Below are 23,932 nucleotides of genomic sequence, written 5' to 3' on the forward strand. Positions count from 1 at the left end.
TTCATTTACGGACAAAAAAATTCAATCACAATTGTCAAAAGGCTGAAAAACACATCAACAGGAGCAACAAAGGGGGCAAAGGACATGATGGACACTAACAACAAAAAGACCATAAAGCAAATGAATCAACACAGCAACAATACACAAGTGGAAAAGCACAGCACCTCATTTACATTTCAGATTAAACCACTAAAATTAAATATGAAATGTTATTGGTGCGAAAGCAAAGACAATCACCATAGCACTTCCAAACAAATCGCTTAGCCTCTTAGTCAAACACTTGTAAATTCCATCCATTTCTGAATTTCATTAATTCACGTCAACAATTATTTCATCTGACCTTGTTTCACAGGACAAACTCCTTGTTATTGCTTCCTTTGCAAAACTAAAAGGAAATCAGCTTTATCACATTTTAGAGCTGTTGAAATACACCCCTTGGGCTTGTTCATTACTTACAATGGGAATTTAACTGCCATACAAATTTACCTACAATCTGCTGAATCAACAATCCAAGACAAAATGATGTCTGTCCCACAAGTTAGGCACCCAATGGATCTCAACCTTGTTCTAACATTTCTGGAAATGTGATGGAGATGATACTCAAGATGACCTTTGCTGAAAGCCATGCATACTAAGACCTACTATGGAGATTGCCTTTGCTTTTGCTGTTAGAATAGAAATGTAATATGTATTGTTTCTATACCTTGACTCCCCTGATTAGCTATTTCATGGCAAAAGGCTTTACGTTTATTTTCCCCATGTCTGGACCTGTGCCTTATCATATTTCTTGGGGAGAATGTATGAGACTGCATAAATTATGAGATGCAATTGCAAGACAAATGTCTAGCAGCCACAAGTAGCCATGTGGCGGATTACGTAAGGATTAGCGATGTGTACATTTAATTATGTCCTGAACTGCTGATTTGTCTGACAAAGTGCATGATTAAGGAAAATCTCTCCAACCCTTCAATAATCTGGTCACTGCTACCAAAACCACTGAATCCAAAATGAGGCAAAAATGTATCTAGGAACCAGACGAATATATTAGCTTTCACATTTCATCAATTTTTTTTCGGTCTCTTTTCTATAAAAGCCACCACATTTCATTTGACTCAGCAGCCATTTGCCTGGGGTGTTGTATGTTGATAATAATGTAAAAACACACAGAGGATAGGAAAGGAGCAATGCAGAGAGACTTGAAACTTTGAAACTACATGAATTTTTGTAGCCAATCAGTGGTGTATTTTAAAAGCTGCACTCAATGTTTTGCTTTAAGCCAGTAGAGAGTAAAAATTTCCCAAACCAGTGCTGCTGTTTGATATATAACAAGGTGTTTTTGGCTTGAGGATGTTTTATCTTAGTATATCTGAGGTAAAAGAGGTAAATAAATCTTTGATTACAGCCTGAGAACATAGGACTCAAGTTGCCATGCAATGACCCATGTTTCCTACCCATTAGAGGGGAACAGCTAGCAGCGGAAAAGGGGGGAGACAACACATTTTTTTGCCTCACATCGACTGGACATTTACCTCTTGTTCCCCGCAGTGGTAATGGGTTTTAGGAGGGCGACGGATCATACCTCACATTCTCGGGAGCCGGAGATGGTGTAGGTACAGGGTCCTGTCCCATTGACCAGTACGTCCATGGTCTCAGAGTTTGTGGGTTTGTAGTCCACATAATATTCCTGAAGTGGGGAGCTGAGGGTGCGCTCTGTCTCCCGTGCCTTTTTCCGGCGTTTTCTCACCATGGAATGCTGCTGCAGTTGCTTCATGCTGCTGGGATAACGCTTCCAGGAGACGTAGATCACTAGCAAGATCATGGCCACGGATAAGAAGAGGGCAACACTGCCGGCTATTATCTTGTGGAAGGAAACATGCTCAAAGTCCTGCTCAGGGATGGGTGGGGAAGCAGCTGTCGGGGAAGGTGCAACAGGGTTTATGCGAGTTATTTTCTCATTCACCCTGAACATGGTGGGCAGGGGGAAACGTCCAGATTTGGATGGGGAGCTTACAGTGGAGGAGATCGGTAGGTAAGTGGTGGGGGTTGTCTTACAGATACCATGTGTGTCAACAGCCTCAATGACTTTCTCCCCCTGAACCTCCTTTGGTCCAGCACAAATCATTGTGGTCTCCTTGTTCCCCTTGAAGTTTCTTAGCCAGGCCACAAGGGGGCATAAGCTGGGGCTGCATTCCCAAATGTTTCCTGCAAGACTGATGGTAGTAAGAGAGATCCAAGCTGATATGGCCTCTTGAGACACGTTGCTTAGCTTATTGGAGTCCAGATTAAGAGTCTGCAAGTTAGGGAGACACTGGAAGATGCTTGAATCCAACACTTGCAGGTCATTCCCAGAGAGGTCCAGCTTTTGCAAAGAGGTCCATGTCCATGTAATTCCCTGGGTTATTGACTTTATCCGATTCCACTGCAGATACAAAGCACGGAGGTTGTTCAGCCTTGGGAAATGAGAAAAATTGATCTTTGAGAATTGGTTGTGCTCCAAGTGTAACTCAGTCAGCTTGAGAAGTCCCGCAAATGCATTACGGGTGAGACTTCGCAATCGATTGTAACCCAAATCAAGGAACTCTAGGTTTCGACAATCCTGAAACACTCGCATGGGAACCGTCTTTAGGGAATTCGATCTGACGTGGAGACTCAAAAGTTTGCGCAAGCCTTGGAACTGATTCGGCTGCAGGACTTGGAGTTTATTGTAAGAGAGGTCCAGATTGCGTAAATTGGGGATCGAATGGAACGTGTTGTTTTCCAAATGTGTGATCTTGTTGGAGCTGAGAATCAACTCCTTTAGTCTTCGAACACCCTGAAAGGCTTGTTTGTCCACTGCATTGATGTAGTTGTGGTCTAGGTACAGCCAGACCAACTGGCTGAGGCTGGCAAACTGACCAGCCCTGAGGTTCACCAAGCTGTTGTACCGCAGAGAGAGGCCCTGGCATCCCACAGAAACATTCTTTGGCACATCACGGAAGGCATTTGACTCGCAATACACTATTTTGCCATCGCAGCGGCAGCTTCGGGGACATGGTTTCTCTCGGACTCTGCCTTGGGAAGCCAATAGCCAGGCCTGCACGAGCAGGGGGATCATCAGCCAACGGGATCTCACCAGGGATCCTGCATTAAACACAGAGAGAAAGAAAGGATAAGCCATGATTCAGTCAATTCTGATCCTAGTCTGCCATTTTGCGTTTAGTCAAAAACTGATAACTTGCTTACAAGGATTAGTAAATACTTAATTAGTCCCGCTACACAGTTTGCAAAAAGTAGTTTATCAAATTACATAGCCAATGTCTACTGAATCAAATTTTGTACAGAGGAGGAAAGTATGAACGTACTTGTCTTGCTTCAAGTCAGAATTTTTATTTAACTTTTTTATTTAACTCATTTTACATTAAATGTGATTATTATGCAAATTGTTCTTCTGGCATTCTTAAAAGATGCCAGTGTCAATTGATTTTCCATGCTTAGTTCATGTACTTTAATTAAAAATGAAAGCAAATATACACCTTTACCTTGAAGCAACTGAAAAAGCTTAATAGGCAAGAGTAACTTTAGTAGAGTAAAACATTCCCCTTAAGCTTTCTTCAAAAAACATAATTACACATTGGCTTCAATAAACACTCTCTGTGGTAGAGAAACCGGACTGTTGAGTTAAAAGAATACTGTTCTCTATGTTCATTGTCCACAGTATGAAATCAACACATACTATACATACAAAAGACATGGACCATTTTCTAATAAGAAGACTAAAAATAACCAGCTAAAAATAAAGACTCGAGTATCCCAATAGTACAGGAGAGAGAGAGAGAAAGAGAGAGAGAGAGAGAGAGAGAGAGAGAGAGAGAGAGAGAGAGAGAGAGAGAGAGAGAGAGAGAGAGAGAGAGAGAGAGAGCTGAGTAATGCCTGCATGTCCTTGTGATTGTCTTGTTCTCTAATTGAAACAATGATACAATCAAAAATCCATTGCTAGAAAATACTACAGTAACTGATCAATTGTGCTTTATCATGCTGTGCCAAAATCTTAAAGTACTTCAGTTGCCATTAAATTACAGTACTTTCAAAACCATTTCATATTAAATTTATTTAGAGAAGTACAGATTGAGTGATGAGTGAATCATTATTTTGAGTCAAATGAATCGGTTAATCCAGCTCCAAAATGAATGATCTGAATAGTTTGTGATTCAAACGATTTGTTCACAAATTGGACCGATGTGGTTCTCAAACTCAAATAAGTGACTCAATGAGCCGGTCGCAGAGGTTAACAGCTCACTGGAGAAAAAGATAATTAGTGAATAATGATGTAAATCTAGATCCTTTCATCACACAAAGCTATCATATGAATATAGTTCATAAGTCAGACTACTTTTGTGATACGTTTATAGTGCTTTTGGTTCTTTTTGAAGCTTGAAAGCTTCAGTCCCTATTCAATGTAATTGCATGGAAAACAGTGACCAGCAAAGTAATTCTCCTTTTGTATTCCCAAGAAAAAATATGGGTTTCATACTGCAAATAATAAGAGAGACAAAATTGCTATTTTAAGAAAAAAATACAGGATGCAAAATATTTAAAATAAATGAAAACATCTTTGTCGATCAATAAAGGACAATGAAAATTTCCATTCCCTCCTTGACTGGCTCAGACAGTGTCTCTTTATGCTTTATCAGATTCTCAATTTAGGCAGAAATTAAGCTTTTTTTCAAGCTAAGGGTGTGCCAAAGGTGATAACAGCATCTTCTCTGCTGTTCTTGGAGCAAAAACAGGAAATTATTGGTTTATCTTGAGTGGCCAGCACAAAGCTGTACCATCTGAATCTTTAATCATATTACAACTATTGAGTAAATATAAAAGTAATTGTATAAATGTACAATGGTGAGCAGCAATGCATTTGAATCATCCAGCCTGACCACTGTTAACCAGCCTCCAGATCCAGATCTAATCGAAACATTTTGTGTAGGTCAATTGAATGAAAAAGGCTAATCTAATAGTCTTGAAGACTGAGCGTAGGCCGATTGAACAACCTGTTATCTACAGAACAATCAGTTCTGTGTGGCATTGCAAATTGCCATTGAATTCATTTGAAATAATCAGAGAAAAACACAGTCCCTAATCTTCTTGTGACTAGTCTGAAGTAAATGTGTTACAGTGCAAAGTAGCCAAGGTTTATGGTTACATAACTTAAGGCCTATTTCCCGGTGAATTTACTCGTGTGGACTTTGGTTGTGTGAGTATAAAAATAACAAATATGGAAAATGAAACTAGACAGATGTCTAAACTTGAAACCTTGTGGTTACCTAGTAACAAGAGGGCTTGTCTTTGAAAAACCAATCAATTCGTGGGGAAATTAATTTCATGTAATTTTTGCCATTCTCCTGTTCAATAAACCTGTTGTATTTGTGATTGCTGGTGGGATTCTCAATGAAATTTGTCTGAGATCCTCTGGCCTTGCTTCTTCTTGGGATATTCTCTGGAGAACTGCTCTGAGATCCCCCGGCCGTGATTAAAGCATTTAAAGGACATTTGCTGAAGTCAGCTAAATAGGAAGCAAGCTAAATATAGTGAAACACTAGAGACCTTACTACCAAGTGATAGTGTGGATTGCGTTAAGAACACTAGAGACCTTATTCCCAAGTGATAGTGTTCGATAGAGGGCGAGACGTCATTCGACTCTTTGTGAGACTCTTAGGCGGGGTTAGATTGCGGTCTTAGGCGTCAACTCGCGCATTCAGAGGTAACTCAACTGAGTATAATATTTTCAGGTGTCAAGGTCACCAGGTTCAACCTAAGTCTGGTGCATAGGGGAAAAATCTATCACAATTTGGCGAGCCAATTCCAGGAGTCCTCGGAATCTCCCTCTGTCGGCTGGACGGGGACGAGGAACCACGTTGTCTTCATTCTGTCAGACTGCAGAACCCTGTTCTACAGAGGGACCATTCCAGACAGGCTAAAAGGACTTAAAGTATTAAGGTAGGATGACAGACTTCACATTTTTCTTTTAAAATGCTTCTAAATTAATTAAAAGGTTTAACTGAAAATTGGCTATTCTGTTAAGTAAAATTTTGAAGAAAACTGGTGATCACTTTAAAAGATTTAAGGATTTAAAAAATGTTTTTATACTTTGGCTATTAAGGGCAATGATTATGGTTAAATTCAACCAAATTGGTATATGTTGAGTATTGTATTTGTTGTGTTTGAGAGTGCGCCCAGAAAGCTATCAATAAAACTTCCATAATGTCCAGCAAAAAGCAACTTGTCATGCTGGAAACCAGATTTGGGAGGGAAAATACCCCGAGATACTGTAGTAAAGAAACTTGCTTTTTGTTTGAATAAAACTTTAATTCTGATTGAATATAAAGAAATATTTAGAGAGAAATGAGAAAGAGTTGAAACAAGATCAATAGATCAATATTGTTATCCTGAGATTTATGAATTCTTACATTTCGAAATCAATAAAAAAATGCAGAAATTATTTAAATTATAAATCATAATAATAGGAAAATGCATCTGTGAAGCACTCTGTGATAATTAGGAAATTTTGAGTCATGAAGAAACTTTTATGAGTCAGACTTTGATTAATTTATGTACAGTATATGAGATATATAAAACTGAGCAATAGGTGCTCTTAAAGTGATGAATAACTTATGTAAGTTACGTACAGTACGATATTAACTGCACATGTTTAAGTATTATACTTTCGATCTGAAGGCGTCTAGAATTTGTATCCCGTTATCCCTTGTGGGAGACAGTTGAAAAAAACTGATCCATTGCAGAGATTCTAAGATTTTGGTTTATGGTTAACAAAGATAATTTTTATGCATTGTGCATTGTATGAAAATGAGATTGTGTGACCAAGTTAAATATAAATTGTGATTTGAAAAGGCACATAACAGACATCTTACAGTCATTTAATTTTGGTTTCTTGTAAAAGAAAAAAGAAAAAGAATTATTTTTGTTTACATTATACACTGTATTCTAATTAGAGTTTTCTTGCTTTTTCTTGCGTTTTGCAACGAAGAATGCTTGCTTTTTTCCGCAATGAAGGACTGAGCTTTTTAATAAAATGAAGAACTGTGTTGATAACCAGATGAGACTTTTAGTTATTAAGCTGTTTAATTTGAGTGTTTTCAAAATTTCAGACAGCTGCCTTGACAAGTGAGATGACTGCAGAAAAATAAAAGAGGAAGTGGGGCCTGCAGCAGCCCGCCTAAAGAGGAAGTTGACACTTGGGAAGACTGAAACAGTGCAAAGGTGACAATTTTCACTTGAGGCTTTTCCTAAGGACAATTTTGCCTTGCATTATGCAATTTTGTGGCAGGATGGATCAAAAGCCAGACCAAGGAGAGTGCCATCACAGACTGACAATCAAACGTATCAGCCCAACAAGTCAACAAAATGACAATCCACACAGAAAGACTTCCATCCCCTTCCTTGTGGGCCAGGTGCTGCATTTTCAATGATCGCTACAGAGACCGTTTCAAATTTAGTTATTATTTAACTTGATTATTGTTTTTGATTATTCACTGGTTTCAGCAATTCTTCATATTTCTTCAACTAACACTTTGAATCTGCTTTCAAAAGGTATCAGTCCAGCTCTTCTGCACAGCCCTACTGCATGAAATTCAATGGCAAAAGTGCGAGCATGACTCACAAACTCAGTTAAAACTGGGGCTGGATTCTCTGGAAAAGACATTATGACATTAACCAACTAGTGATTAAAGCATTTGAAGGACATTTGCTGAAGTCTGTCTGTCGCTAGCTAGAGTATAGGATTAGCACCCAGCCGACGTCGATGTGTAGACGCGCTAGGGTATAGAGTTAGACTCGGCCGACGTCGACTGTAGACGCGCTAGAGCATAAATATAGTATAAAGACGTAGTTAGCTTTAGGGAAAAATCTACCACAGTTCATATAGTGTTTTTGCCATGTTGCTATGTGGTTGCTAGGATGTTCGATGTTCGTAGGTGGGTTTTAACATGTGAAAAATCCAATAGACAACCCGGAACACACTTTTTGTAAAGCATTCTAGCCCTTAAAATTCCACATGTCACTTGGGAGGGCAAGAACAGCCTAATTAGAAAAAGAGGGACAGGTAAATCAATTTAGTCTCTGCAATATTACCAGTTACACAGAACACCTTGGGCAAGATCAAATGAAGTTATGCAAAGGTACGCAAGGACACAAGGAGCAACTGTACAAGCCAATAGGGTTTGCATGCAAATTCTCAAAGTTTTAATTAACTCTCACAGCGTAACGGCTGGAGTCACCCTCATGAGTCATGCTTTACGTACAAAAAGACCAAACCTGAAAACCTCCACTTAATTTGTCTTTCGCTGCATATATGCATGATAGCATAAGTGCATCTTGGCCTCCCCCACCTTCCTGCATCCAATTCATCACGATAAAGGAACGGCAGCCAAAATGCAGTCAAACAGTGCGTGTAAACCAGCCCTTGATCTTAGAACTCATTCATCACGCCACCAACATTAAAACGCGTCCACATATCCAGGTCTCAAAACCGCAGTTTCTGCAAAGCCTTTTCTGTGCTGAAAGCAATCTCACAGGCTGGATGCTAGATACCCATGGGAAAGAAAAATCTAAATGAGATCCCTTTAATATCTCAATTGTTTTTCCTACGCGGCAAGGAATAAGACCTGAGTAATCTCACATTTCTTTTCTAATTCAATGTATATGTAAATAAGATACGTCTGCAATCAAATGTCAAATCTCCCAAGGTCAAATGATCTGAGCTACTATCCAGATTCATTTCATAACTCATTTGTGTCTAAACAAATTTAAGAGAAACCTTGCTATAAAATTTGTCACACCTCAGACAGTTTGGTTCTGATGGTAGACTTTCATTGAGATCTCGTTTGAAACTCTACAGGAAACAGATGATAGGTCTTCATCTCAGGAGAAACATCATAAGACTTCATCAAAAATCTTCATTTGCTTTCCAATTCATGTCATTGCTGCCTAAGAGAAATAAGTGAGATACAACAGTGATCTTATTTTCTCGTATAGCATTATCCTAAGCTATGAAAGAGCAATATCTGAGCAACACAACTGTCCTCTTTGTAGACGGGTTTGATCTGTTATGTCAAGATTATGTACTCTCTCATGCAATTACTTTCACTGCATACAATAAACTACAACCATAACTTAAAGTACATACAGCATCAACAGAGCCCTGCAGAAAATACCACTGTAACGGTGGCCAACTTTTCAGCTCTAATCCCATCTGTGATTTGTTTCTGTGCGAGCAGGAAAAAAAAACAGCCAATCCCAAAACAGCAGTGCTAATCTCACACAAAGATAATCTGACACAAAATTGAACAGCTCTGAAGTAATCCCATCACATTCAAATAGGAGCTCACGTGCAACAGTCACAAAAGAGATTTCACATCTAAAGACTGTTTTTACTATTATTCCTCCTATCAAACTTAATGATATTTCCATTACCCACATTTTAATTTCCCCTGACAGCAGAGGTCATAACCGAGAAACTGTCTTCAAATCTTTTGGCAATCAAGACCAAGACCAATCAAGACCAAGACACAGATACGGCTACTTCCTGCATCCATTTCTCATTCGCTGACATGTTTCTGTCTGTCTCTCCCCAGTTATCTATTCTGTCACCCTCTCCACTCTATTACCTGGGAAAGCTCTTAGGCATTTAATAAGGGACACTTGATGTGTCCAGATGTCTTTCAGTGTGCTGTGGACGGTAACGCGAGACAGGTAGAGAGAACGAGAGGAGGGGGATTGAGGAATTAGCTTTGGGTCTTATCCTTTATGTAGGTACTTAACAGGAATGTGACAGTAAGCAGTTGTTCTTCATGCTGTGCTATTATAATATTTCTTTACAGCTTGTTTGAGTGTGCCAGCGTGGGACAATGGTATCATAACCGAGTGACAGATACTGCAACATAACATGTTACTGACATGACAGTTAAATTCTGCTAAATATTATGGCATTCATTTGCCTTCAACACTGCAGTCACAGTGCAGACACTGCTATAAAAACAAAACAAACACATTTACAAACATTAAATCTCACATCAAAAATCTAAAGAAAATGAAAATCTAGAATATAATTTAAAAACATTTGGAATTAAATTATGGATACAAAAATATTAGATTAATTATTAAATTATTTAATAATTATTTATTAAATGATAATTATTCTTTATTAAATAATTCTATATAATTTGACTTGACTTTTATGACCATTAAGCAAAAAATCGCATAACTGTAACAAAAAGTATATATTATTTAGACGTACATTTGCAACAATTATAGTTGTTGGATTAAAAAAAAAGTGTCCTCACAGGATGATTTTCAATACTGTATTACAGTAATGAGAATATTTTTTACTTATTTTTTTTTTTTACGCATTATAATGAGAATTGGGTTGGGGTGCTAAATTGTTATGATGCAATAAATTTTAATAGCCTTAAAATATGCTTGATTTTCTTTACGCAACATATCTCTCTTCTTACCGTTTGTCTTTTTTCAGGGTGACATATTGTAATAGTCTGGGAGTATATTGCTTTAAGACCCATGTTTGGGGTGTCCCGAGCCCTGCATTCAGGGAGAGAGTGGAAGAGGTGAACACATGCTGCGCCACTCGCAAAACGAAATATGTATTCATCCCTTAACAGAAAACAGTGTCATGTTAATATGATGCACTGTATAGCCTACAATAAGAACTAGTCTTTTCATTGTGAGGCTCATCCAAACATTTCTGCTAAATGTGTTTTATTTTTATTATCAAGCTTTACTCTTAGCAGTGAGTGTAATAAATGTCAGCAGAATAAGGCTGAGCTGACCGAGTTGAGCGAACAGCACACCTGTGAGGCGCAGAAGTGAACATCCACCTACATCATCTGCACAGTAAACAGCCATAAAGACACTACGACATCAAGCCATTATGATGACAATACTCATATTCTGAATACTAGCATCACATTTGTTCAGCCTATTCACTCTTACACACTTCCTTTTTTGCTTTTAGCATCGTTTCATTTCATCAAGCCATACTTGAATGAATGACTCTTCTATGCAGGGCGATGACTGGAAAAGGAAGGGGGCGGGGTATTATTTATGATCTGATTATGATTGTTTATGATGGGGACAACCATCTGTGCTCTCAATAATTACAGAATGATTTTAAAGGCATCAAATGGAAGGATATTCTTTCTTTCCTGAAATTTCAATAGAAAGAAGGGGCCAGCAAAACAAGCAACAGTTAAGAGACTACAATAAGGCATATGCACTCCAAGGTACATGAATGACTGCATAAAATCAAACAGTAAATCACAGCTTTCCACTATGACAACATCTTTTGCTCTGAAGCATCAATCAAAGTCTAGAGTTTTTTTTTTTTTTTTTTCTCTCTCTCTCTTTCTCCTGAAGGATGCAATAACTGACAGCACTCTTTATGCATAACTGCAGATTTTACTAAATAAATGTAGTTATTTGTATCCCATATAGTGAATTATTAAGTGCTATATTCCTAAAATGAGATCTGCATTTACTCAATCTGATACACAAGGACACATATGAGGCAGCACCGATTCTCTCCAACAGATGCGAGTTATCCATGAGAATATATCTATGAGCTTCAGAGAATCCAGTCAGGGCAACAAAACATCTGATAGAGAAAAGCCTGTTGATCATATACAAGCACAACACCCGCGCAAAATGTAATATGCTGCAATAAATGCTGGTCAATATGATGTATTCACAGGTTTGCATGATGGAAGTTGCGTGCTATCAAGGACACACTCAAATATGCTTCATTCATTTGCCTTAAACACATGCACACTCTTATAAAACCCACAGCAAAGCTATTTTAAGAAACGATCTTATGGTGGGAACCGCAGGTTTTTTATATACATCACCTCATATCGTCACAGTACTGCCAACTGTATCCAAAAAGCCAACAGATCACAGAAAACCAACCTTACTAAATGTATGGATTTATTTAGAGCCATGCAAATCAACGTAAACATACCCATCTCTGCGTAAATGTCGCGGTTTTTGCAGGTTTTACAGCCCTTCGAAGTGCGATCCCAGACTCCGCATGGCACCGTCTTCAAACACACTCAGAAAGAAGCACCTGCCCAAAGCTGCGGTGCCCGAGATGTTGGCGAGGTTCGGAAAACTCCAGCAACAGCAGCGTTATTTCAATCCCGCAGTTGCGCCGCTGCGCAACATGTCCAAGTGAACAACGGAGAAATCCTAAGAGCTCTTCCCAGCGTAAGGGACAAACATTGAGGTTTACTTATATGACAACGTCCAAGAAGAACATTTCCAGAGCGTATGTATGCGTATCAGCTATATCCTTCACATTACAATATCCTCCACTTGATTAGAAAGTTTGGAGAGATTTGCGCAAAAGCGCACCATCGGATGTTCTGTAGGTGCGCAGCTAGGAAGAAAACCTAGCGAGGAATGCAAACATCTTTCTTATGTCCTATAAGAAAAAAAAAAAAAAAGCTGTGCGCAGGATGAGTGATGTATTCCTGATATCTGCTGATATTACGGGAGCTCAGAGATGGTGCTGTAAGCCACATTCAGTTCGCCATGCTTTCTCCGAACATCTGTCAAAAACAGAACAGGTTTTTAAGAGGAGTGTGTGAGTGTGATTGCACTCAGCAATGGTGCAGTCATCTTCTTTTGCAAGTGCTATGCATCGGATTGCCCTCTTCTGGTGGCAAAAGGAGACATGCGTCGCCCATTCAGAGCATTTCCCGTTAAAAAAAGAAAAGAAAAGTAAGGCTAAGTATTCTTGAGCGAGTCTTTGAAATGACAACATAACATATAAACATGCGGCAATTGCATTTGTAGGGCTACACGTGATTCAGTTATGTCTTAGAAGCATAAATATAAGGTCTAATATATAGCATTTATAGCATTTATTCCGTAATGCTTCTTTTAAAAATAGCAATTAATATTAGATTACATAAGCCAATTAGTAGGCTATAATAATAATAAAAAAAAATAAAAATAATATATATATATATATATATATATATATATATATAGACTAGCTTGGTTACAGTGTGGCTTAAACACATTACATTACATACTTGCATACTTTAGATTTATTGTTGTATATAATGTATAACTGATTTACCCCCTCATAAAGCAGTTCTGAAATAATATTTGAACACTATATTTTGGCAAGAATAAAAAAAATAAATAAATAATAATAATAATAATAATATTTCATTAGATGAATTGTTTTTTTAAAGTTTCCCAAAACAAGTTTGTTAGATTTCAAATGAGATATAACGTTCAGTATAAAGACAAGTATGGATCATGTCCATAGTTAAAGGTGATTAATGTCAACATGAAATCAAATTATTATGCAGATGCCACTTGCTTTGATATTTCATTACCCACTGCAAATTACAGTCATTCATTTTTAAGCGTGATTTACGCTTCCATTTTTATTTTTATTTTGTTGTGGTCACTGTAGAGCATGAACAAGGGTGCATCCATCTGGAAGGACAAAAACTATTGCCAAGCAACACAGAGACCTTTATCCATTGTGACATCAGCTTGCAAAAGAGGGCAAGAGGTCTGTTTTCAAAACCACTGCCCGTCTGTAACATATTTGAAAATCATTTGATATAAAACACTAGAAGCAAATAATCTAAATGCAAGCAAGCTAAACATGGGAAAATTCATCTTTAAAGGGTTCAGTGGTTTACATAAACAGTTCATTTCTGTTTGTAAGCCATTTTAACAAACATCCCACTCACCTTATCAAGCAGTTCAAGAGAATATGACCTCCTAATGTCATTCTGCTTTAGGGTCAACACCATAATTTCCAAAGTGGCTGTTTGTATCTCCCCCGTACGGTCCATCTAATTAGAGATAATGGACACTTGAGCTCATATCTGTAATATGCTGCATTTGGCTCCAGAAAATACAGCTGGGAAGCACCAATCTTGCCAAATCCACTACTCAGCTACAGGCTGGATTGTGAGGGACTCTGTCCATCGCTATTGAAGATAGAGATGGTTAAGGACAATAAGGCAAAAGCCGGTTCAGGCCTCTGTGGGATAGACTGTTTGTGTTGTAAGTGTGTTGTTTGTGCGTTCAGACTCACAGAAGGCTGATCTCTGTTGTGATGATGAGCTCTGGACGCACTGCGGTGATGCACGGAAAACAAATTTTCAATCTTCATGGGTGGTGAGCACAATAAGAAGTATTTGAGCAAACAAGTAGGGAATTTACAGCATTCAGATATAAATTAGACTAAATAACCTCAATAAATAAACTTACTTTCAAACTAAAAATAAGAAATACTGGGATAAAAACATTTATAGTTTGGATATAAACACGGATGTCTACGGTAGCAATCAAACTGTCTATTCAGAATCAATCGAGAATCGTGATGTCTATTGAAAGAAAAGGGGAAAAAAGAAAAAGATTCACAATTAATCCAGAATTGAAAAAGTAACTATTCCAACTTGAAAAAGTAATCAAAATTTATTTTTATTAAAAAGTGAACAATTCCTTAAACATTTCGTTACACATTTTTTACCACTTTGGATTAAATTGCATATCTTTCTTAAAGGGATAGTTCACTTTGAAATTAAATTTTGGTATGTTTTAGCTTACCTCAAGGGCATCCAAGATGTAGGTGTCTTTGTTTCTGCAGTAGTTTCAATTTTGATATTTTTAGGTCAAACCGTTCTTGTCTGTCAGTCATATAATGCAGGTCTATGGTCACTATCTCAAAGAGCATGCACAGAGTCCAAATTAAACAATTCCCCATCGTAAGTACACATTGATGGCCTAAGACACGAAACGAGCGGAAAACGAACAGTATTTATATCGTTTTTAGCTCTTATACACAGCCACGTCCAAGTGATCTGAGGGCGTTCGCGCATCCTGGTGTGTGACGTGTACGCAGACTGGTGCATAGATATATACACTAGATGTCGCCTTAAAGACATTCGTTCCAATGAACTGCCGTAGACAAGGCGAAATCTAGTGTATATATCTATGCACCAGTCTGCGCACACGTCACACACCAGGATGCGCGAGCGCCCTCAGATCACTTGGACGTGGCTGTGTATAAGAGGTAAAAACGATATAAATACTGTTCGTTTTCTCACACAAACCGTTCGTGTCGTGTCTTAGGCCATCAGTGTGTAATTACGATGGGGAATTGTTTAATTTGGACTCTGTGCATGCTCTTTGAGACCGTGACCATAGACCTGCATTATATGACTGACAGACAAGAACGGTTTGACCTAAAAATATCAAAATTGAAACTACTGCGGAAACAAAGACACCTACATCTTGGATGCCCTTGAGGTAAGCTAAAACATACCAAAATTTAATTTCAAGGTGAACTATCCCTTTAATAGCAATGCCACGGTCATGCATGAGTCAGATTCATAAATTGCACAAAGGGAATGCAAAAATTGTAGGGAAAACAAAGAAAAAGATAAAGTGTAGCTTGAATGCACAGTATCTTTGGATAAAAATGTCTGCCAAATGCACAGATGTAAACTTCTGATAAAACTAAATTGAATTGAATTGAATGAATGAATGAATGAATGAATGAATGAATGAATGAATGAATGAATGAATGAATGAATGAACGAATACAATAAAATAAATGTTGTTCTGTGGAGTAACACTGACCCCATTTGGGTTTAGTTCTTATATATTTGGATGAGATGAGTGTTTTGAGTTGACTCAACTAAAAATAAATTGTTAGCTGAAACACTGTTAAACCCAAACATAAAGAATATATTGTATGACTTTTTAAGAATATATTGTATATTTATGACATTTGTTTTGAAGTTACAAGACAGAATATGAACATGATAAAGGTGTAGATTATTTATTACAGACCGGGCTGAACTATAATGAAGCTGCCATAATCTGTCTGTTTCCCAGAGTGATATCTGTATTTGAATAGATATACCAACTACCTCAGTTGCATTTATGCTTCTTCAAGCATTACACAGCCTGATAATTGGATCTGCCTTTATTCACCCGGATAAAAGAATCTACATTGCAAAAAATGTCTTAGTGCCAACCAATGTCTTAGTATTTTTTCGTGCAGACTGTTTATCTGGAAATTATAAAAAAAAAAGTGTGTCCAAATTGCATGTAAAAAAAGTATTTTTCAGGCCAGTCTGCAGAACTAAAATGGAAAATTGAAAAGACGACCACTAATGATCACACTATTTTCCTGACAGACAGATCTTTTTTATTACGAATTCGAATCAGATTTATGATTATACCTTTGCACCGACTAATTCAGCTGCGGTATTCAGCCATCAGCGTGACACGTCCATTTTGTGAGCTGCATGAAAAATCCTCCAAGGTTACAACAGAAAATGGAATTTGCTCAATGGCATCGCACACCAATTAACCTTATTGTACTAATAAGGATGTTGCTGGAGCTGCATCATCGGCCACCCATAAAGCCAGTGTAGGAAAGCTACCAGTCATTAAGAAAGGTGTTAAAAAGGCCAGTGGACTTAGAAGTTAGAAAAAAAAAGAAAGAAAAAAAAACACTGAAAGGTTAGGTTGGAAAAAAGAGTTTATATCTGCCATGTTCAGATATCATGAAAAACAGTCTTCTTCTTTTTTCTCTGAAAAACAGAGATTTTTTTTTTATCTCAAATAATGTTAACATGATTAGATGAAAAGTTTAAAGGAAAAGTGCACCCAAAAATGAAAATTCTCTCAGTATTTACCCACACTCATGCCATTCCCGATTCCTTTCTTTCTTCAGATAAACACAAGGGAAGATTTTTAGGAAAATAATCCATCTCTGTGAGTCCATATAATGCCACTTAATGGCTGCTGCACGGTTGACGCTTAAAAACCACACAGAGCGACATAAATCATTGCTTCCAGTCTATCGTCTTATGAGTGTATGACAATAGATTGGAATATTGCATATCAAAGATTGTAGAAAAGGTCACAGTTAACGTCATTTTTAGGAAAGAATTTGGTCCTAGATAAATTTCAATCTGGTTTTAGGGTGGCTCACAAAACAGAGTCTGAACTTTTAAGAGTTGTAAATGATCTTCGTATAATCAGAGTTTCAGGTAATTCGGCAGCCCTGATTTGATCAGATTTTGTACATATCCATCTCTCTATTCCTAATACGACCTTTCCAAGTCTTAGGGCTGGAGCCTATACTAGTTTCTTAGGCCAGAGGCAGGGGAAAGCACCCTGAATAGATGGCCAGTCCATCACAAGGCTCTGCTTGGGATCCATTGGAGGGTTTTAAAGTGGTTCATAGGATCTTGCTAACAGATCAGGGAAGTTTGGTGACTTTGTTTATTTTACCTGTGGGGTTCCCCAGGGATCTGTTATTGGACCTATTTTATGTTAAAGTCATATGCATCAGTGATGGCATGATGGTGAATACATTTTTCTTTTTGGGTGAATTATCCTTTTAAGAATTACAAAAAAAGTAATTCCATAGATACGAATGGATGTTTTGAGTGGCAATATGACGCATGGACAAAATATACAATGAATGTACAGCCAAAAACTTGTACAGTAAACTGTATTAGACTTCTGGAATTGTACACATTTCAGCGAGGGAACAGTTATTCAATTCTCACAATTAGCAGACGTTCCTTTCGTTTCAGGCCCAATGTCGGACGGGAGGAATAAAAGAACACAGGGTTCTACAAGGATGTTTTGAAAGGTCAGTAAGGTCGTTTCAAGAAACCTGCTTTTAGTGAATCCAACACAAAATTCATTCTGGACAAACAAACTATTGCCATTTCTGTCCAGGTGTGTTATCTATGTTTGTATATGCCTGACAAGTAAATGCCAAAATAAGGTTCTGCACAGCAGGCACCGGATCCGCCATGGCAGCCATTTAACGCTCCCTCCCTTTCCTACCAGCTGTCAGAAGGAGCCACGCGCTCCGACTCCCTCAGTCGTGAAGATACATTCAGAATAAGCGAAGTGTTTGCGCGAGGTTAAAATGAGCGCGCTCGGCTGTCAGAGTGCAGGGCTCCGTGAGGCAGTTCTGGGTGAGATGCTTTGCTTTACTGTATTCCTCTCCACCGGGGCCCAAAACGGCCCTTTCTCCTGCTGTCATTCTGCGTCCGACGGGTCTGTCCGGAGGGCCTGACATCTCACAAACATAAACAAGCAAAGGATGACACTGATAATCAACAGAAAACAAAGAGGAGGAATACAACCACTGTAAAAGCTCTTGGAGCGGAAACATACTCAACAAGTGTGGGTTTCTTCAACTACAGGCACATTTACATTTATGCTATTGACAGACACGTTTTTTAAAAATGACTTACATTGCATTCAAGTTATACATCATGCATTATAAGTTCATCATTTCCAGTTCATGATATGATTTTTATTCAAACTAACAGATTTTACACTTCTCTTTATCTTTACGTTATATGGTCACATTAAAACAGCCTTAAAAACATTTCACCATGCCTTAAACAAATACAGTAGTTTTTGCCACTTTTCAAATGCATTTTGTCTCAATATTGCCTCTAATAAAGTTTTTTTCTTTAAAAGTTTATGCACTTGCACTTGTATAAAAATGTCAGTGATGAACTTGATTTGAAGAAATATTAGACATGTGAGAGTGATAAGATTGAAGAAAATTGAAGGTAAAATCATATTAACAGAGTATTTTTGCGGATCATTTCCAATCAAACTGTACTGTAAGTTTGTACAATTATGCAAAAGTGTGAAAATATGATTTCAGCATTTTTAAATAGAATGAATGAATGGAGGAATGAATGAGGCATTTATATAGCGCTTTCATATGTACTACGGTACACACAAAATGTTTTACAATCATATCAGGGGAGCTCTCCTCAACCACCACCATTAGGATTAAATACGACAACATTTTATTTCGATGGCCCAATTTAGACACTACTTCTACTAACTATAAGTAACTTTGCAAAAACATGTCAACTAGCGGTCATTAGTGTATTAGTATGTCTGATTAATATCTGATAACACTTAAATGTGCTATTGCACTTAATGTGCTTCTGATATAGTTGTTTGGATGATTTTATTGGACATTTCTTATAATGTTCAAATTTGACTTTTAAATTAGCAAAGTCTCTACAGGCTGAATCTCTGGATCAATAACACGTGACTGTTTATTAAAAACAGTAAAATATCATATTTCATTGCTGGCGCATAACTTAATATCCATGAACTAACCCGTCACCACATTAAAATCAGCACGTCTGCATACACCCACCCCACACCGCAGTACTTTTTAAAACAAAGTGACGCCCATGGTTTCCGGCCTTCTGCTTTGCACAGGAAGCTGTCACTGGCCAAGGCTAATGGAGCGTGAGGACTGAGATGGCTCACACAGGCTCGACACAGACCGGTGTGTGGGCTCACTACCGCATTGTAGAGAGAAGCAGAGCTAAAGAGCAAGAGAAACAGGTGCACTGCGCTCGTGTTCCAATGTGGCTCGTGTTCTAATTGTGGAATATGATAGCTGTAAGCAAAAGCTGTGAAATGTAGGAAATGTTATAGGAGCATCAATTGCATTTACAGCGACTCTAGCCACAAAGTAAATTAAAACATTCACACCACAAACAAATATTTAGTGAACAAATACTGCAGCTGCTGCTAATCAGCCTACTAAATAAAAAAAAAATGAGAATGAGTTTTTCAATCTTTCCACCATATTCAGCATGTGACAATTCGGTTTATGCACAAGAGATGTTCTTCTACATCTTCACACTAGAATTATGTTGGCAATACATTCAATTCAAAGGGGATGGTGCATCACTAGGACGCTGAAGACAGACTCTAAGGGTTTTGTCATGCAAACAAAAGTTGAGAAAATGTGAATATTTGCAACCATTTTAGATAACCATCAAGTGGCCCATCAAAACTTTCTCCTGCTTTTGAGACGTTTCTCCTCGAATTACTCCATGATGAACTTTTCTGAGCTAGGTGGACTTTCGACAGTTTCGTGAAAACTACAGATTGTTCTTCCGCATTTTTGTATCCCAGCCCAAGGACAGTCGGATAAGCAGAGGGTTATTAACAAAACAGTTATTGTACGGGTAAGTTATAACTGAACACTATGGCAAAATCTTTTTGACCTGTACACGATGGCTTTGCTTCGGATGGTTAGGCGGAACTGACAGAACGGCAGTTTCTTTCAATTTTTCCCCTAGTTTGGGTCTAAAACACTCTATCTGTGGTCATCCAGTTTGAAAATGTTGACAACAATTTTGACAATTTTCCGTCGAAGTGTTCTCTCCGTATTTACGTTTCTTTGCTTTTCTTTTAGTCTACAACACGCTGGATCCTTCACTGGAAACTGAAAATAACTCACACGGCTAAATGTTTACTCTTTGATTTCTTGCACCCGGGAACAATACTGTCTCCATTATGACTAAAATTTTGCTAAGAATTATTTCCTGCTAAAGCAAGGAGTTATTTGACTCTGGTAGGTGGGAGTGCTTGGATGGCAACATGCCCAGTGCATTATGGGTGTTTTCCTACCTATTTGGCAAAAGGGAAGACAACAGCTTTTTTCGCTGTTTTCTCTAGTCAGGTAGCACCGATTTAAATTCGTTTCACCTTTCTACTGTATAGGCAGCCACGTTTTATTGAAAGGCCACTTTGCCAATGGTGAAGTACCCATTTATTTATTTTTTAAACTAATCATCAGACTTAACAAGAAATTGATTCTTGAGGAAATTAACTCTATTACATCACCTGGACTATGAATGAGCAACATCTAAGCAATAAAAGCTGGGCAGTTTGCTAGATATGGACTTTTTTTTTCCTTATTCTGTCATTCTTCAAATGCTGTTATGCACTCGTTCATGCCATAAAATCAATAAATGTGACTGTAACTTTAAAATACACCAGCAGTGTGCCATGAAGAACAAGATTAATGTTAAGCATGCATGAAACACGTGCCCTCGTGAACTCATTGGCTTTGTTGATTTTCCGCATGGCCCCTAAACATTGTGGGATATTTAGTGATTTCTGCATCATGTGTCTAATCAAACGACCCATCTAGTCTATTGACCTTTGGAGGGCTGCCATCTGCTCAATGATAATTAGACCCCTCCAATCTATCGCATCCTCTTAGCCCTCTTCATTCATTTATCAACTTGAGCCATGACATAACAAATAATTGCATATCAGCTATTATAATTATTGATGTGTTTGAAGGCCTAGGATATTTATTAGAGCTTCATTTAATTAAGACTTTTAACAAAGGAATTAACTGAGCATGTTTGAGAAGTAGTGTTTTAATTGCTACATTACAATGAAAAAAAAAAGAAAAAAAAGTGATTGCTCCCAAAAAGCAAAATGCAAATGTGCTTAAAGAATGCCTGCACTGCAAAACAACATTTGTTTTTCAGAATATTATATCTAAACATCCATATAACACAAGATATACAATACAATATACTTGAGAAAGTAAGAAATATATAGATAAAATAAATTTTCATTTTAATTACTTTTTTATTTGAGAATCGAGGATATAAAATTTGACTGATAATCTGCATAAGAAATATATACAGAATTTGTTAAAATAAGTATTTTTTTAACCACATTGTAAAATTATTTTCCATGTTTTAAATGTAATAATAGGAAAGCTAAGATGACAAAGATTAAGAAGACGATGGAGACGAAGAAGAAGACAAAGTAGACGAAGAGGATGAAGAAGATGAAAACAAAGAAGATGAAGGCGAAATATATGATGATGATGATGATGATGATGATGATGCCGATGATGAAGAAGACAAAGATGAAGAAGTCAAAGATGATGATGAAGACAACAAGTAATGAAAATCGGCCAGCTCGAGGGGCGGCACCAAGCATGCATTTGAAAATCTCACTGCACGCAATTGGATAACACTACGACCAATCACAACAAGCCCCATACACTTAGCTACCAGCGGAGCTCACTGGTAGATTAGATTCTTGCCTTAGACTCTTAGCACTGTCTTCTGTTCCTCTTTTAGATAAAAAGCCAAGTCTAACTCGTTCATTGTAGCGGCCAAAGCCGTTTCAAACAACTGGTGTTCATCCATAGCCATCCTACACTGTTTACTAATGACTTCGACGTCACAGCGCTGTCGTCATCTGTTCATCTCGCCTCTGGCCCGCCTATATCAGATAACCCGATGTGATTGGTGCAGCTCGGCTACAAGGGCATATTTAATGAGCTTTATTACTCAACGCCAGAGTAACCTGTGCAAATTCAACTTGTGCTCTCGTGAGAACTCTGGATTTCCAGGGTAGTTAAACTGCCCAATGGTCTTTAGAAAAATCCTCCAGCTCCTGCACATTCTTTGCTCTTCCAGCATCTTCTGCATAGTTGACTCCTTACTAGCAGTGATTGTATGATTTTGAGATCCATCTTTTCACACTGGTGACAACTGAGGGACTCAAACACAACTATTACAAACACTGCAAACATTCAGTGATGCTCAAGAATGCAAACCCGATGCATTAATAGCCAGGGCGTGTAAATTGTTCTTATACTGTTTAAAAATTCATTCATTAATTTAGTAGTGCCTTTCAGAGGCTAAATAAGATATTAACATGTAAAAGAAAATGGCACCCCTGGCTCTTAATGCATCGTGTTGCATTCTTGAGCATTACCTTGCAGATTCTGAAAGATGTGACCAATCATAACGCAGATATCCACCATTTTTGTCTGACAAACAAACCAAACCAGTCAGTGGATTTGAACTTGAAAAATGGTGTGTATTTTTTGCAGTTCTAATGTTCATTCATGTTTAATTTGTGCTATAATAAAATAGATGATCAGTTCACATGCTGCTTGAACTAAGGCGCTACACATTAAAGCGCCACAAAATGGTATTTATTGTTTGAATTTCACAAAAATTACAACATTTTAAAGCTGAGACTTTATTTTATACCAAAATGAACCTGCTCTGTCTCGTCTGTTGGCACAATGTCAGTGTCCTCTTTGCTCCGCAATATATTTTTCACTGTGTTAGAACATGTGGAGTGAGAGCAGAATGCTTGTCGGACGTAGCAACAGTAACTAAGAGGGGCGGGTCTTTGTGAAAGGTCAATTTCAAATCCTTGAAATCTTTGTAGACTTGGCCGGACTCGACTCGGACTCGGATGTTAAGGACTCTGACTTGAACTCGGACTTGATTGGTAAGGACTTGGACTCGGACCCAACACTAAAATGGTCATATGTCTGAGCATTCCAGTACAAGCACATCTGAAGCGAATCAGTAAAGGAATGAAATCCCCCCATCCCTGCAGCCTCCTCAACTGACTCCAACCCAAAGAAAAGCGTCACTGTAGCAGGATAATGCTGTGTTTCTGTGCCCTCTGTGATTTCAGTGTTGTTCTAGCATGCGGGAACATCACATCCTTGATTACTGCCAGAGACAGTTTCTACGGGGACTATCAATCTCCCTGGCAACAGCACTAATGTGAGTATATTTCTATGTTGCTCCTTGAACATTGCTTTCGCCGCACACCTCCTACAGTGGCAACACTCCCCTGACATATCTGGCTTTCCTACGCAATCCGTATAACTCAAGAAAAACAATGCATGATAAATAAAGAGAAAAGAAGTGATATGAATAATTCACTGCACAATAATGTATTGTTTTGATTGCTTGAGGAGGCGTTTTTCAAGCAGAAAAAGTGCTCCTTTTAACTTGGAAATAATGTTTATTTACATACATAAATAAATAAATACTCATTCTTGGTGCTAAATATTATTTTCTACATCATACTATCATTATGAGCAGCAACAGCTCAAAAATATTTCCAGGAACCAAAATAAGTAGATGTGGAAAATACTTTTACATTTTTTCAATACATTACTGGTAAAATGTATTTTTGAAAAAAGTCTCTTATGCTCACTGAGTCTGCATGTATTTGATCAAAA

At 37.9% G+C, this 23,932-nt stretch overlaps 1 protein-coding gene across 1 annotated transcript in view; it reads right to left on the reverse strand.

Moving 5' to 3' along the window:
* The window catches only part of LOC308680435 (leucine-rich repeat transmembrane neuronal protein 4), a gene marked incomplete at its 5' end in the record, with an annotated part of 118,545 nt that extends 106,522 nt beyond the window's left edge, over positions 1-12,023 (reverse strand). Inside the window, 3 exons of the mRNA XM_081348563.1 lie at positions 1,580-3,120; positions 10,833-10,889; positions 12,020-12,023. Coding sequence (XP_081204689.1) covers positions 1,580-3,120; positions 10,833-10,889; positions 12,020-12,023 — 1,602 coding nt within the window. The remainder of the gene's footprint in view (positions 1-1,579; positions 3,121-10,832; positions 10,890-12,019) is intronic.
* Between the last annotated feature and the right edge of the window lie 11,909 nt (positions 12,024-23,932).

The sequence above is a fragment of the Scardinius erythrophthalmus genome, assembly GCF_964197995.2.
Source record: "Scardinius erythrophthalmus genome assembly, chromosome: 20".
NCBI classification, from domain to species: domain Eukaryota; kingdom Metazoa; phylum Chordata; class Actinopteri; order Cypriniformes; family Leuciscidae; genus Scardinius; species Scardinius erythrophthalmus.